Below are 16256 nucleotides of genomic sequence, written 5' to 3'. Positions count from 1 at the left end.
AGCTGAAGGCAAAGCTCATCACAGCCCCAGTACTGGCATTCTTTGAACCAACCAAGGATACCAAGATATCCACAGACGCCAGCCAGGAAGGCATTGGGACGGTGCTCCTCCAGCGATACGATTCCTCGTCCTGGGCTCCAGTGGCATATGCCTCCAGGGCCATGACTCCGACTGAACAACGGTATGCCCACATCGAAAAGGAGTGTCTGGGTCTCCTGGAATTGTCAAGTTTCATGACTACGTATACGGTCTGCTGAAGTTCACGGTGGAAACAGACCACAGGCCTTTAGTCCACATAATCCAGAAGGATTTAAATAAGATGACACCTCGGCTGCAGTGAATTCTTCTTCGTCTCCGCCGATATGACTTCAAACTCGTCTGTACACCGGGCAAGGAGCTGATCGTCGCGAATGCCCTATCCCGATCCATCACCAGGCCATGTGTACCGGGGGACTTCATTCGCCACATCGAGGCACAGGTGCAGTTGTGTGCCAGCAACCTCCCAGCCACTGATGAACAAGTTGTCCAGATACGCGAAGAAACTGCCAAAGATCCTCTACTGCAGCCCATGATGCAACACCTTGCCCATGGCTGGCAAAAGGGGCAGTGCCCCCAGTTCTTCAACGTTAAGAATGAGTTAACGGTTGTCGAGGGGATCCTTCTTAAACTAGATAGAATCGTCATTCCCCAAAGCATGCAAGCCATGGTGCTCAGACAGATCCATGAGGGTCACCTTGGGGTCGAAAAATGTTGATGCAGAGCTCGGCAGGCCTGGTATCAGCCAGGACATTGCCAACACAGTCCTCAACTGCACAACATGCCGAAAGTTTCAACCAGTTCAACCCAAGGAAACATTGCAACAGCAAGAGATCATGACTTCTCCATGGTCCAAGGTGGGGGATAGACCTCTTTCACGCAAATGGGCGTAATTACGTGCTCTTGGTCGACTACTTCTCCAGCTACCCGGAAGTGGTGAAACTGTCGGACCTCACGTCCAAGTCAGTGATTAAAGCCTGCAAAGAGACGTTTGCCAAGTACGGCATACTACTCACAGTAATGAGTGACAACGGCCCATGTTTCTACAGTCAAGAGTGGTCCGACTTTGCACGATCCTACCACTTCAGTCACATCACATCCAGTCCCCTTTACCCGCAATCAAACAGGAAGGCCGAAAAAGGGGTTCATATTTTCAAGCGGTTTCTGTGCAAGGCTGCAGACTCAGCCTCGGACTTCAACCTGGCGCTGTTGGCATAAAGGGCAACACCTCTGTCGACTGGTTTGTCTCCGGCGCAGCTGCTCATGAACCGCAACCTGAGGACGACTGTTCCAGCCATCCATGTTCCAGACCTTGACCGCCTCACGGTGCTGCAGAAAGTGCAGCGATCCAGGGACCAGCAGAAGATCAAGTATGATGCTCATGCCAAGGATCTACCTGCGCTGGCTCCAGACGATGTTGTTTGCGTCCAGTTGCCTGAGGGAGGTTGGTCAGCCCCAGCTGTTGTTGTCAGGCAGGCTGCCCCCAGGTCCTTTGTTGTCCAAATGGCTGATGGCTCCATTCTAGGCGCAACAGGAGGGCGCTACGAAAAGTTCCCTGCCCACCGCCTGGCCGCACTTCTCCGTATGTCATCATGCCTCCTCCGGACATCTCGCAACATGAGGCCACCGATCTGGCAGCGATCCCGCCTCTCCATGAGGCCACCGACGTGGCAGCAATCCCGCCTGTCCAAGTGCCGGCGTCCCCCCCGCCACCTCTGAGGCGATCAACAAGAATTTGTCGCCCGCCACAAAGACTGAATCTATAACATTAAATATTGTAAATTTTGTTCAGTTTGCTCTGTATCTGCATGATAGACACCTTCCCATGTACATATGTTCATTCATTCACCACTTGTATATGATCATGCATGTATATATATCGCCACATTCCAAAATTTACTTCAGAAAGGGGAGATGTCATAATATCCACTCATGTATATAATGAGATGCAGACAGGCAGTGATTGACACACAGGATAACCAATGAACACACACGACACATAACAACCAACCACCAGACAGGACACCACCACTATAAAGCACACAGGGCATTAAGACTCTCCCTCTCTCTACAGGACACAGCTACTGAGATATTAAGAGTGCACAAGCCAGTGAGGTACTCATGAGGGAGAGAGTTAGTCTGGTCAAGTCAGTAGGAGGTTATCAGTTAAATTGATAAGAGTATCAACTCACAGCAGACTATGTACAGCAATCAGGAAATTCAATAAAACAGTGTTGGACCATCTCCTGTGTCAGAAGCCTGTTTCTGGTTTCACTGCATCCAGTTGCAGTCAACGTTGAACCAACTTAATTAACACATCACCGCCCACTCTCTCTTAAACACACACTCTCTCTTAAACACACACACTCTCTCTTGAACACACTCTCGTAAACACACACTCTCTTAAACACACACAAATATACGCACCTTCTCTTATACACGCACACTTAAACACACAAACTCTCTTAAACACACACACACACATAATCTCTCTTAATCACACACACGCTCTCTCTTAAGCACACACATTTTCTCTAAAACACACGCGCACATACACACTCTTAAACATACACTCACACACTCTCTGTTAAACACACACTGTTAAATACGCTCTCTTAAACACACCCATTCTCTTAAACATACACTCTCTTAAACACACACTCTTTCTTAAACACACACTCTCTCTTAAACACACATTCTCTCTTAAACACACACACCCTCTTAAACGCACACTTACTCTACCTTAAGCTCACACACTTGACATCCAATTTTTCAAACAAACACTTGCCTTACAGTTGCTGAGCTGTTGCTAATCTTTGGGCAGCTTTGTGGCTTTCTTACTGGCTTTTCAAAAACAAATCGGAACTGCAAAGCTGAAGATCCGCAGCAGCTCAGCGGAATCGACATTGACCGACTGGATTTTTATAAAATCAGAACTCTCGGCCTGACAGCTGTTTTGTATTTAAGTCGGTCTGTCAGGTCTGCAGCACTGTCTGTCTAGTCTGAACAATGAGGCACTCCGTTTACAACATATGGATTGGGTTCGGAAGCCCTGCTGTTTGGCACGGTCTGTACTTGCCCCTTCCCCAGACCCTGGCGCCAACATGCATGGGTGCAGACTAGGAAACTGTCCACTGACAGCCACTGAACTTTCCAGCCCCAAGCTAACCAAAGCCAACTCGGTCACTCACAATTGGTTTAAGTTCTTCAAGTATAGATCTACCAATCCACTTGCCCATAGAAATTACATGGGAACAAAACGCTGTTTGGTGAAGAAATCAGACGTCAGGTCATTAGACACGTACAGGTTTGAGTTTGCGTTTTGTGAGGTTGGGTCTCTTGGTCCCTACAAGGTAGTTGAGGGTGGCATACTCCATGAGCGCAGCAAAGACAAAGATGAAACAGACCGAGACAAAGAGGTCCATGGCAGTGATATAGGAGACCTTGGGCAATGCTTTCCTGGAGATAGTGCTGAGTGTTGTCATGGTCAACACAGTAGTGATGCCTGAAAAACACAAACAAAATAATAAATGCAGATTTTTACAGAGCTGGGCTCTTCAGGAAGTTTTGATCTCGATGCTAAACCTTCCTAGTTCCCACATGTTGTACCTCATTAATTCAGCCAGTGACTCAATGAAACAGTCAGGGAATAAGAAGCTCACAGTTTCAATTCATACAGTTGCATTTTTTTAGCTGGGTGATGCACAGCCTCAGTACTAAAAGTCCAGAAAGAATTAGTTCAAATCCTATCATTAGAATAGATAAAAACAACAAAGAAACCTGTGTCAGTAAAATAAAAGTTGCCTGGAAAATCCAATGGGTTCACAAATGTCTTTTAGCGAGGGCAATCTGCCGCATTAGCTGGCCTGGTCTTTATGTGAATCTAGTCCCATGCCAACATGGAATCTTCACCACCGTCTGCATGGCCCCTGAAAGCCACACAGTCAGGATAACTGGGAATGGCCAACAAATTGTCATTGACGTCCATGGTTCAAATATGAATTGATAAAAATGGGTGCTGGCTGATGCAGTGGCAGAGATACTAAACCACGACATGGCTTCAAATCCCAATGAAAGTCTAATAGATAGCTGTAAGAGGACTGTCGGCATTGATTTGGAGCAGACATGAGGGGGGGTTGTGGGTGGAGGGCCAAGGGGAAGGGAGGCACCATCAGTGAACAGAGTGGATGATGCGCAGTCATTGTGCGAAGTCTCAGGGAGGCGGACAATGAGAAGCGCGAGAACATCAGCGGAGTCTCAGGGAGGAGCTCTGTGGGTGAATGTGGGTGGAGTCTCTGTGGGTGACTGTCGGCAGAGTCTCTGTGAGTGAATAGGGATGGAGTCTCTGTGGGTGACTGTGGGTGGAGTCTCTGTGGGTGAATGTGGGCGGAGTCTCTGTGAGTGAATAGGGATGGAGTCTCTGTGGGTGAATGTGGACGGAGTCTCTGTGAGTGAATAGGGATGGAGTCTGTGGGTGAATGTGCACGCAGTCTCTGTGGGTGAATGTGCGTGGAGTCTCTGAGGGTGAATGTGGGCGGAGTCTCTGTGGGTGACTGTCGGCAGAGTCTCTGTGGGTGAATGTGGGCGGAGTCTCTGTGGGTGAATGTGGGCGGAGTCTCTGTGGGTGAATGTGGGTGGAGTCTCTGTGGGTGAATGTGCACGGAGTCTCTGTGGGTGAATGTGGACGGAGTCTCTGTGAGTGAATAGGGATGGAGTCTGTGGGTGAATGTGCACGGAGTCTCTGTGGGTGAATGTGGGTGGTGTCTCTGTGGGTGAATAGGGATGGAGTCTGTGGGTGAATGTGGGTGGTGTCTCTGTGGGTGAATAGGGATGGAGTCTGTGGGTGAAGAGGGCGGAGTTTCTGTGAGTGAATGTGGACGGAGTCTCTGTGAGTGAATGTGCACGGAGTCTCTGTGGGTGAATGTGGGCGGAGACTCTGTGGGTGAATGTGCACGGAGTCTCTGTGGGTGAATGTGCACGGAGTCTCTGTGGGTGAATGTGCACGGAGTCTCTGTGGGTGAATGTGGGCGGAGTCTCTGTGGGTGAATGTGGGCGGAGTCTCTGTGGGTGAATGTGGGCGGAGTCTCTGTGGGTGAATGTGGGCGGAGACTCTGTGGGTGAATGTGGGCGGAGTCTCTGTGGGTGAATGTGGGCGGAGACTCTGTGGGTGAATGTGGGCGGAGTCTCTGTGGGTGAATGTGCACGGAGTCTCTGTGGGTGAATGTGGGCGGAGTCTCTGTGGGTGAATGTGGGCGGAGTCTCTGTGGGTGAATAGGGATGGAGTCTGTGGGTGAATGTGGGCGGAGTCTCTGTGGGTGAATGTGGGTGGTGTCTCTGTGGGTGAATAGGGATGGAGTCTGTGGGTGAATGTGGGCGGAGTCTCTGTGGGTGAATGTGGACGGAGTCTCTGTGAGTGAATAGGGATGGAGTCTGTGGGTGAATGTGGGCGGAGTCTCTGTGGGTGAATGTGGGCGGAGACTCTGTGGGTGAATGTGGGCGGAGTCTCTGTGGGTGAATGTGCACGGAGTCTCTGTGGGTGAATGTGGGCGGAGTCTCTGTGGGTGAATGTGGGCGGAGTCTCTGTGGGTGAATAGGGATGGAGTCTGTGGGTGAATGTGGGCGGAGTCTCTGTGGGTGAATGTGGGTGGTGTCTCTGTGGGTGAATAGGGATGGAGTCTGTGGGTGAATGTGGGCGGAGTCTCTGTGGGTGAATGTGGACGGAGTCTCTGTGAGTGAATAGGGATGGAGTCTGTGGGTGAATGTGGGCGGAGTCTCTGTGGGTGAATGTGGGTGGTGTCTCTGTGGGTGAATAGGGATGGAGTCTGTGGGTGAAGAGGGCGGAGTTTCTGTGAGTGAATGTGGACGGAGTCTCTGTGAGTGAATGTGCACGGAGTCTCTGTGGGTGAATGTGGGCGGAGTCTCTGTGGGTGAATGTGGGCGGAGTCTCTGTGGGTGAATGTGGGCGGAGTCTCTGTGGGTGAATAGGGATGGAGTCTGTGGGTGAATGTGGGCGGAGTCTCTGTGGGTGAATGTGGGCGGAGTCTCTGTGGGTGAATGTGGCGGAGTCTCTGTGGGTGAATGTGGGCGGAGTCTCTGTGGGTGAATGTGGCGGAGTCTCTGTGGGTGAATGTGGGCGGAGTCTCTGTGAGTGAATGTGGGCGGAGTCTCTGTGGGTGAATAGGGATGGAGTCTGTGGGTGAATGTGGGCGGAGTCTCTGTGGGTGAATGTGGGCGGAGTCTCTGTGGGTGAATGTGGCGGAGTCTCTGTGGGTGAATAGGGATGGAGTCTGTGGGTGAATGTGGGCGGAGACTCTGTGGGTGAATGTGGGCGGAGTCTCTGTGGGTGAATGTGCAAGGAGTCTCTGTGGGTGAATGTGGGCGGAGTCTCTGTGGGTGAATGTGCACGGAGTCTCTGTGGGTGAATGTGCACGGAGTCTCTGTGGGTGAATGTGGGCGGAGTCTCTGTGGGTGAATGTGCACGGAGTCTCTGTGGGTAAATGTGGGCGGAGTCTCTGTGGGTGAATGTGGGCGGAGTCTCTGTGGGCGGAGTCTGTGGGTGAATAGGGATGGAGTCTGTGGGTGAAGAGGGCAGAGTCACGGTGGGTGAATGAGGGCTGAGTAATTTTGTGGCGGAGTTACTGTAATGGTAGCACAGTGGTTTGCACTGTTGCTTCATAGCGCCAGGGACCGGTGTTCGATTCCGAGCTTGGGTCACTGTATGTGTGGAGTCTGAACGTTCTCCTCATGTCTGCGTGGGTTTCCTCCGGGTGCTTCATCTTCTTCCCACAAGTCCCGAAAGATGTGCTTGTTAGGTGAATTGGGCATTCTGAATTCTCCCTCAGTGTACCCAAACAGACGTCGGATTGTGGCGACTAGGCGATTTTCACAGTAACTTCATTGCAGTGTTAATGGAAGCCTACTTGTGACAATAATAAAGATTATTATTATTATGTGTGTGGGCTCAGTCTCCGTGGGTGAATGTGGACAGAGTCCCAGTGGGTGAATGTGAGCGGAGTCTGTGATGGAATGTGGGCAGAGTCGAGATGGATGAATATGGGCGGAGTCGCAGTTAGTGAATGGTAACGGAGATGCAGTGGGTGAATGGGGGCAGAGACTCTTTTTAAAAAATAAATTTAGAGTACCTGATTCATTTTTTCCAATTAACGGGCAATTTAGCGTGGCTAATCCACCTACCCTGCACATCTTTTGGGCTGTGGGGGCGAAACCCACGCGGTGAGGCAGCAGTGCTAACCACTGCGCCAATGTGCTGCCGGGGCGGCAGAGACTCAGTAGGTGATTGGGGGCGGAGACTCAGTGGGTGAATGGGGGTGGGCACTCAGTGGGTGATGGGGCAGGGACTCAATGGGTGATTGGGGGCGGGGAGTCAGTGTGTGATTGGGGGCGGAGACTCAGTGGGTGAATGGGGATGGGCACTCAGTGGGTGATGGGGCAGGGACTCAGTGGGTGATTGGGGGCGGGGAGTCAGTGTGTGATTGGGGGCGGAGACTCAGTGGGTGAATGGGGATGGGCACTCAGTGGGTGATGGGGCAGGGACTCAGTGGGTGATTGGGGGCGGGGAGTCAGTGTGTGATTGGGGGCGGAGACTCAGTGGGTGAATGGGGATGGGCACTCAGTGGGTGATGGGGCAGGGACTCAGTGGGTGAATGGGGGTGGGGACTCAGTGGGCGACTGAGGGTGGGCACTCAGTGGGTGATGGGGCAGGGACTCAGTGGGTGATGGGGCAGGGACTCAGTGGGTGATTGGGGGCGGGGAGTCAGTGGGTGAATGAGGGTGGGCACTCAGTGGGTGATGGGGCAAGGACTCAGTGGGTGATGGGGCAGGGACTCAGTGGGTGATTGGGGGTGGGGAGTCAGTGGGTGATTGGGGGCGGAGACTCAGTGAGTGAATGGGGATGGGCACTCAGTGGGTAATGGGGTAGGGACTCAATGGGTGATTGGGGCAGGGACTCAGTGTGTGATTGGGGGCGGGGAGTCAGTGGGTGAATGGGGGTGGGGACACAGTGGGTGATGGGGCGGGACTCAATGGGTGATTGGGGCAGGGACTCAGTGTGTGATTGGGGGCGGGGAGTCAGTGGGTGAATGGGGGTGGGGACACAGTGGCTGATGGGGCGGGACTCAATGGTGATTGGGGCGGGGGGTCACTGGGTGAATGGGGACAGGGACTCAGTGGGTGATGCGGCAGGGACTCAATGGATGATTGGTGTGGGGAGTCAGTGGGTGAATGAGGACGGAGTCTCTGTGGGTGAATGAGGGCGGGGAATCAGTGGGTGAATGAGGGCGGGGACTCAGTGGGTGATCGGGCGGGGACTCAATGGGTGATTGGGGCGGGGAGTCAGTCGGTGAATGGGGGTGGAGTCTCTGTGGGTGAATGTGGGCGGAGTCTCTGTGAGTGTATGTGGGCCGAGTCTCTGTGGGTGAATGTGGGCAGAGTCTCTGGGTGTATGAGGGCACAGTTTTGGGGGCAAATGTGGGCAGAGTATTTGTGGGTAAATGTGTGTGCAATTCTGGGTGTAAATGTGGGTGCAGTTTTGGGGGTGAATGTTGGCACAGTTTTGGGAGTGATTGTAGGTGCAGTTTTGGGGGTGAATGTTGGTGAGGTTTTTGGGGGGCGATGGTAGGTGCACTTTTGGGGGTGATGGTGAACGCAGTTTTGAGGGTGAATGTGGGTAGAGTCTCAATGCGTGGTTAACTCCCAGCACGCAAGGCTCCCAGTAACAGAGCACATTCAGCTAAAACCTAGTCTTAGACTCTTTGAAGTCTCAGATAGTCATTCATGATGATAAACTCATGTCGTCCCAACCAGCTTCCCTGTTGATGTGTTTAATTCTATCGGTTAGGTTACGAATATAAATTAAATGCAAAGCCATTGAGTACAGGTGCCGGAATGTGGCGTCTAGGGGCTTTTCACAGTAACTTCATTGAAGCCTACTTGTGACAATAACAGTTCCCTGATTTTTAGTTTTGACACTGTTCCTCACCAATGTGTTAAGCAGTGAAAATCAGGATCGGCCTCTAGGCTCTCTGAAACAATAGCTATATTTTCCTCTTTACACAGAAAGAGAACACAAGAACTGGGAGGCAATTCAGCCCCGCGAAAGCCCACTCCGCCATTCAATACGATCATGATCTTCTCTCTGCTGCAATTCCACGTTCCTGTCCATTGTCCATAATCCTTCAACCCATTACTATTAATAATCTTTCTATCTAATCCTTAAATTTACTCAATGTGCTGGCATCCACCACACTTGGGATAATGAATTCCTTAGATTTTCATGCCTTTGAGAGAAGTAATTTCTCCTCATCTCTGTTTTAAATCTGCTACCCCTTAACCTAAAACTATGATCTCTCATTCTAATAAAAATAATAATCGCTTATTGGCACAAGTAGGCTTCAATGAAGTTACTGTAAAAAAAGCCCCTAGTCGCCACATTCCGGCGCCTTTTCGAATTGAACCCGCGCTGCTGGCCTTGTTCTGCATTACAAGCCAGCTGTTTAGAGCACTGTGCTCAACCAACCCCTAGAATGTCCAATAAGAGGAAACATCCTCTCTAAGTCTACTTTGACAATACATTTATTTTATTATATACCTCAATTAGTTCTCTTCTCATTCTTCTGAACTCGAGAGTATAGGCCAAACCTGCTCAACCATTCTTCATAAAACAAACCCCTCATCAATCTAGTGAACCTCTTCTGAACTGCCTCCAATGCAACTATACCACTCCTTAAGTAAGGGGTTCAAAGCTGTACACCATACTCCAGGTGTAGTGGCACCAATGCCTTGTACAGTTGCAGCAACACTCCCCTCCATTTATACTCTATTCCTTTAGCAATAAATGCCAAAATTCCATTTGCCTTCCTTATTACCTGCCCACTAGTTTTCTGTGATTCATGCACGAGGACACCCAGGTCCCTCTGTACTGATGTACTCTGAAGTTTCTCTCCATTCAGATAATAAGTTGCCTTTCCATTTTCCCAACTAAAATGGATAATTTCACATTTATACATGTGGAACTCCAACCCTCTCTGCGGCACTTTGCCAAATGCCTTCCAGAAGTCCAGATATGCTACACTTATAGGGTCGCTATAATCCACTTGGCTTGTTACATCTTCAAAGAACCCGAGCAAATTAGTCAAACATGATTTATCCTTCATAAAACTATGCTGACTCTGATGGGTTGCGTTTTGATTTTCCAAATTTCCTGACATTACTTGCTTAATAATGGATTCTAACAATTTCCCAATGACAGATGTTAAACTAACTATAATTTCCTACTTTCTGCCTTTTTGAATATTAACATTTTTCAATCCACTGGAACCTTTCCCTCATCCAGGGAATTTTGGAATGTTATAACCAATGAAACAACCATCTCCGCTGCCACTTCCTAGAATGTAGGCCATTAGGCCCTGGAGACTTGTCTGCCTTCAATACCAATAGTTTGCTCAGTACTTTTTCCTATTGATGATGATTATTTTAAATTCCTCCCTTTTACCTCTGCATTACTCATAGAATGGTTCTAGTGTCCTCCACCATGAAAACTGAGGGAAAATATTGGTTTAGTGTCACCACCATTTCTGTGTTCCCGACTATTAATTCTCCAGTCTTATTCTCTAAGGGACCAACATCCACTTTAGATACTCACTTCCCTTTTATGTACTTGTAGAAGCTTTTGCTATCGTTTTTAATATTTTGCACTCGTTTCTTTCATAATTTACCTTTTCCATTTTTATTTCTGTTTTAGTAACTCTTTGTTGATATTTAAAAGTTTCACAATCTTCCAGCCTGCCATTGGCCTTTGCAATATGGTGTGCTTTAATTTTTGACTTTGTTATCTTTAGCTTCCTTGATTTGCCATGGATGTTTTCTCCCCATCTTACAATCCTTCTTCCTCTCTGGAATATATTTTGGTTGGGAGAAATTTAACATCTCCTTAAGCATTTGCCACTGCTCGTCAACTGTCCTACCTTTTAGCCTTCCTACCCAGCCCACTCAGGCTAAATGTGTCCTCATATCTATAATTACCTTTGTTTAACTCCAGAACATGAGTGTGGAACTTTAGTTTCTTGCCCTCAAACATGAATTTGCAATTCTAGCATGTTATGATCACTGTTCCCCGGAACTATGAGATCATTAATTAATCCTACCTCACTACGCAATACCAAATCCAGCTTCTCTCTGATTGTTTTGTGAACCAATATGTTGTGGAACCAATCTCTCATACATTCAATGAACTCTCCCTTGAGGCTACCCTTTCCAAATTGATGAATCCAGTTCATGTGCATAATAAAATCATCCGTGATAATTGCTATACCTTTCTTACAAGCCCCCAGTCTTTCATGGTTTATACTGTGCCCCACTGCAGAACTATTGTTTGGGGACCTATATATTACACCTACCAGCAACTTCCTTCCCTTGTTATTTCTTATTTCTAACCAGATTGAATCAACGTCTTGATCTCCCCATCCTTCCTAAATACTGGGTATTATACTTCCAGATCTGGCCTTGTCATCTCAGTAATCGGCACCAAATCACACCCCTTCATCTCTATTTATGCTGTTAATTCATTAATTTTGTTCTGAATGCTTTGTGTTTTCAGCCACAAAGCCATGAAATTTGTTCCATTCAGAAATTTCACTGCCTTTTTGAATTCCTTGGTGCAATATGACATTCACACATTCTGTCCCATCATTAACCTTCACTCCTACCTTCTGCTCTGTGTTTTTCTAATTTTCCATGCAACTGAACACTCTCACCGCCCCCCTCCCCACCCACACTATTTAGTTTAAAATCTACAGCCCTACTTATGTGATTTGGCAGTATTCTGGTCCCAACATGATTCAGGTGAAGACTTTCCCATCGGAACAGCTCCGACCTTCTCCAGTACTGGTGCCAATCTCCCAAGAATTCAAACTCATTTCTCCTGCACCAACCTTTGTGCCCCACATTTACCTCTTTAATCTTATTGACCTTGTGCTCATTAGCTCGTGGCTCAGGTAGTAATCCAGAGAATATTAGCTTTTTTCTTCTGCTTTTTAAATTTAGTCCCTAGCTACTCATTTTCTTTTAGCAGAATCTCTACCCTTGTTCTACCTATGTCGTTGGTGCCTACATGGACCACAACAACTAATCTTTACCCTCCCACTCCAAGTTCCTCTGCAGCCCAGGTGAGATATCACAAACCATGGCACCAGGTAGGCAACACAAACTCCAGTATTCTCGATCCTGGTCACATGGAACAGGGTCTATACTCCCCTATACTATCCCCAATTATGACTACATTCCCCTTATCCCCCCACTGATGTGCAGGTTATCTGGATGGGCCATTTTAAATTGCCCTATAAGTATCCAAAGGTTAGACGGAGTTACAGGGTTGGGGCAGGGGAGTCAGTCGGCCAATGTAGAGTGCTCTTTCAGAGGGTTGGTGCAGACTCAATGGGCTGAATGGCCTCCTTCTGTACTGTAGGAAATCGATCATTCTATGGAATTACCAGTTACTTACCAACCAATGAACTTACGTTTGTTTTTCCCACTTTGGTTATGGTGGGATCTTCCCACGCCCACAGCACCTTTCCCTTACTCGCCCACCCTGCCCCCACTGTTTAACTTGCCGGGTTCACCTCTCTCCACGCTGTTTCTCACTCTGAAGCCGCTCTCCCTTTTCCCGCTGATTTTACTGGCCGGGTCCACCTCTCCATAAGACCATAAGATATCGGAGCAGAATTAGGCCAATTGGCCCATCGAGTCTGCTCCGCCATTCAATCATGGCTGATATGTTCCTCATCCCCATTTTCCTGCTTTCGCCCCAAGACCCTGATCTCCACATTAATCAAGAAATCTCCTTATTAATCAAGAACACTAGATTTGTGCTTTTGGTGCTGTTATCTACAGGGTTACAGATCAAGAGCTGGACGGTGAAATCAGACAGAATAGTTCTTTCTTAGAACACCAGAACTGGGAGTAGCAGCAGGCAATTTAGCCTCTCGAACCTACTCCACCATTCAGTATACCTCGCGTCTATGCAGTTTCTCACTCTGAAACTTCTCTCCCTTTTCCGGCTGTTTTAACTGGCCGGGTCCTCCTCTCTCCACGATGTTTCTCACTCTGAAGCTCCTCTCTCTTATCACCTGGCCGGGTGCGCCTCGATCCACGCTGTTTCTCACTCCTGCTCAGTCCCTTGACCCGGCAGCCATTAAGTGAGAATGTAGAACTCATTGTCACACAAAGCATTGAAAATAAAGGGTAGATACATACACAGATCTTGTTTATGCATTCTTGGTGTACGGCCATAGCTGGCAGGACATCATTTATTATCCATCCTTCGTTGTGCTTGAGCAGGTGGTAGAGGGCCTTCCTCTTGTAGCCTATGTGCTGTCAGGAAGGGAGTTCCAGGATTTTGACTCAGCAACAATGAAGCTACATCAATATGGTTACAAGTCAGGATGATCTGTTCTGATGGGGGAACTTGCAGGTGGCGGGGTCCCCATGCATTTGCTGTCTGTGCCCATCATTTATTTGACCGGTTCTGTCAAAGGAGTCTCTCGCTGTCACTGTGCACTGGTGGTGGAGGGAGTGAATGTTTAAGCTGCCGAATGGGGATGCCAAACAAGAAGGCTGCTTTGCTGTGGATGGTGTTGACCTTCTTTCATCCAGGCAAGTGGACAGTGCTCCATCACTCTCCTGACTTTTGCCTTGTAGATGGTGGACAGTATTTGGGCAGTCCGGAGGTGAGTTAGTTGCTGCAGAATTCTTGGCCTTTGACTACTCTTACAGTCATGGCATTTATGTGGCTGCTCAATGTGGAGGCCCAGGATGTTGATTGTGGGGCACTCCATGATGGTCATTACCAGCACTTGGTGAGTGAATATTACTTGTCACATATTGAACATTGTCCAGGCTTTGCTGCATTTGGCACGGACTACTTCAGTATCTGAGGAGTTGAATGAACACTGTGCAATCATCAGCAAACAGCCTGGAACTTTAACATAATTTATTCCAGATCAGGGGCGTCATTCTCCGATCCCCCAGCGGGTCGGAGAATGGCCGTTGGCCGCCTTGAATCCCGCCCCTGCCGGTTGCCGAAGTCTCCGGTACCGGATATTCGGCGGGGGCGGGAATCGGGCCGCACCGGTTGGCGGGCCCCCCCGCTGGATTCTCCGGCCCGGATGGGCCGAAGTCCCGCCGATAAATTGCCTGTCCCCCGGCGTAAATTAGAGTACCTATTTACCGGCGGGGCAAGGCGTCGTGGGCAGGCTCCGGGGTCCTGGGGGGGGGGGCGGGGCGATCTGACCCCGGGGGGGGTGCCCCCACGGTGGCCTGGCCCGCGATCGGGGCCCACCGATCCGCGGGCGGGCCTGTGCCGTGGGGGCGCTCTTTCCCTTCTGCCTCCGCAACGGTCTCCACCATGGCGGAAGAGACTCTCCCCACTGCGCATGCGCGGGAAACTGTCAGCGGCCGCTGACGGCCCCGACATGTCATTTCCGCACCAGCTGGCGGGGCAACAAAGGCCGTTTCCGCCAGCTGGCGGGGCGGAAATCCCTCCGGCGCCGGCCTAGCCCCTCGATGTTGGGGCTCGGCCCCCAAAGATGCGGAGCATTCCGCACCTTTGGGGTGGCGCGATGCCCGTCTTATTGGCGCCGTTTTGGGCGCCAGTCGAAGGACATCGCGCCGTTTGGGGAGAATTTCGCCCCAGAAATGGGATTTCATTAAGGGCAAAAGAAAAGCGGTAAACACCACTTCAGCAAGTAGAAAATCCAAAAGACTGAGATTTTAATCAAATAGAACATTGACGAGTACAATGGTGACAGTCTAACCCCACTTGATATTGATTCAATTCTCAGCTTGTTTCTACATATTGGACACTGTTGGACAAAATTCAAAAAGACTGGCGTGAATTTGACAAATAAAGTACATTTGAATCAAACATATCCTGAACTGCTGCGAGTTTCAGCTATAAACAGAAAGGATGGAGTAAGTGGAGATTAGGCAAGATTTTTTATTGGGTCAAATGGCTGAGGTGGCATATTTGACTAGTCTGCTCGCTGCACCACAGGGTCATTAATCATTTGAGGAGCTGTGGCAAAAGCATATTTAAATATTTGCTTCACACTCTGTGCTGAAGCTCAGCCCCATAAATCAGTCTCACTGTTGCTGGAGAATAAGTGCAATCTCCGATAATGTGGTAAACCCAGGGTTTAACCAACACTCCCACCCTACCTTTGGCCTCAAGTCTTGACCTTTGGGAAACTTTAGAATAAACAGTGCCAAAAGATTGGGTTCACCAACCCTCTCAGACAAGTTGGTCATGGTTTACCAGGTCCTCTGAAACCATGAAGATAAGAGGGGGCGATTCTCCGAGTCCCGCGCCAGGTCATGCAACCGTGCCATGACGCCCCGACGCCGGCGCGGGGTTCTCCCGAGGTGTGGAGAATCGGTGCCATTCGCGCCAGCGCGTTCGACGCGGTGCCGGCCATGGGCCGCTGGAATTGGCGGGGCCATCGATTCTCCGGCCCGAATGGGCCGAGCGGCCGCGTGGATACGACAGAGATACAACTCTGCGCGAATGGTCAGGGGGCGGCCTGTGGGTCGGGGAAAAGCGATCCTTCACCGGGGGGGGAGGGGGCTCTTTCGATGGGGCCTGGCCCGCGATCGGGGCCCACCGATCGGCGGGCCAGCCTCTACCCCCCCCCCCCCCCCCCCCCCCCGGGCCTACTTTCTTGCACGGCCAGCCCTTGAACACCGACGCCATGTTGAGTCGGGGCCGGCGTGCTGAAGAAGTGCCCCAGCATGGGCAGGTTGGTGCGGCCCAACTACGCATGCGCGGGTTGGCGTGGCGCCCATTTGGCGCCGGGAAAGGAGGCTGGAGCGGCGTGAACTGCTCCAGTGCCGTGCTGGCCCCCTGTGGGGGCCAGAATCGGTCGTCCCTGTGCCCGTTTCGCGCCATCGTGAAACGCAATGGCGTTCACGACGGTGCGAACGCTTGGGCTCCATTATGGAGAATCGCCCCCAAGGGTTGTAGATTATGTGGGTGCAGCTAGACTCCATGATTAGATCAGGGTAATGGACCCAGGATTAGTTCCAGATGGTTGGCAAAGAGCCCTGAGTTATTCTTAGAGAGTCAGTCATGACCGCAGGGTATTTTAAAATACTTCCCAAGCAATGCTGCACTTTTGAAACATAGAATCCCTGCAGTGCAGAATCGTAGA

At 50.0% G+C, this 16256-nt stretch overlaps 1 protein-coding gene across 4 annotated transcripts in view; it reads right to left on the bottom strand.

Moving 5' to 3' along the window:
- LOC140420865 (gamma-aminobutyric acid receptor subunit gamma-4-like) overlaps positions 1–16256 on the bottom strand; it is a 559891-nt gene that overhangs the window by 43262 nt on the left and 500373 nt on the right. For 2 of the 4 annotated variants that reach the window (XM_072504961.1, XM_072504960.1), the window contains one exon: positions 3342–3541. The exons of 1 other annotated variant lie outside the window; for it this stretch is intronic. In XM_072504961.1, the coding sequence (XP_072361062.1) occupies positions 3342–3541 (200 nt within the window). Of the gene's footprint in view, positions 1–3227; positions 3542–16256 lie in introns of all 4 variants that reach the window. One more of the 4 variants, XR_011946626.1, reaches the window with a different exon arrangement.

Source organism: Scyliorhinus torazame, chromosome 5 (genome assembly GCF_047496885.1).
Source record: "Scyliorhinus torazame isolate Kashiwa2021f chromosome 5, sScyTor2.1, whole genome shotgun sequence".
In the NCBI taxonomy this organism is placed as follows: Eukaryota; Metazoa; Chordata; class Chondrichthyes; order Carcharhiniformes; family Scyliorhinidae; genus Scyliorhinus; species Scyliorhinus torazame.
The sequence above is the reverse complement of the archived record's forward strand: the minus strand, read 5'-3'. Positions and strand labels throughout refer to the sequence as shown.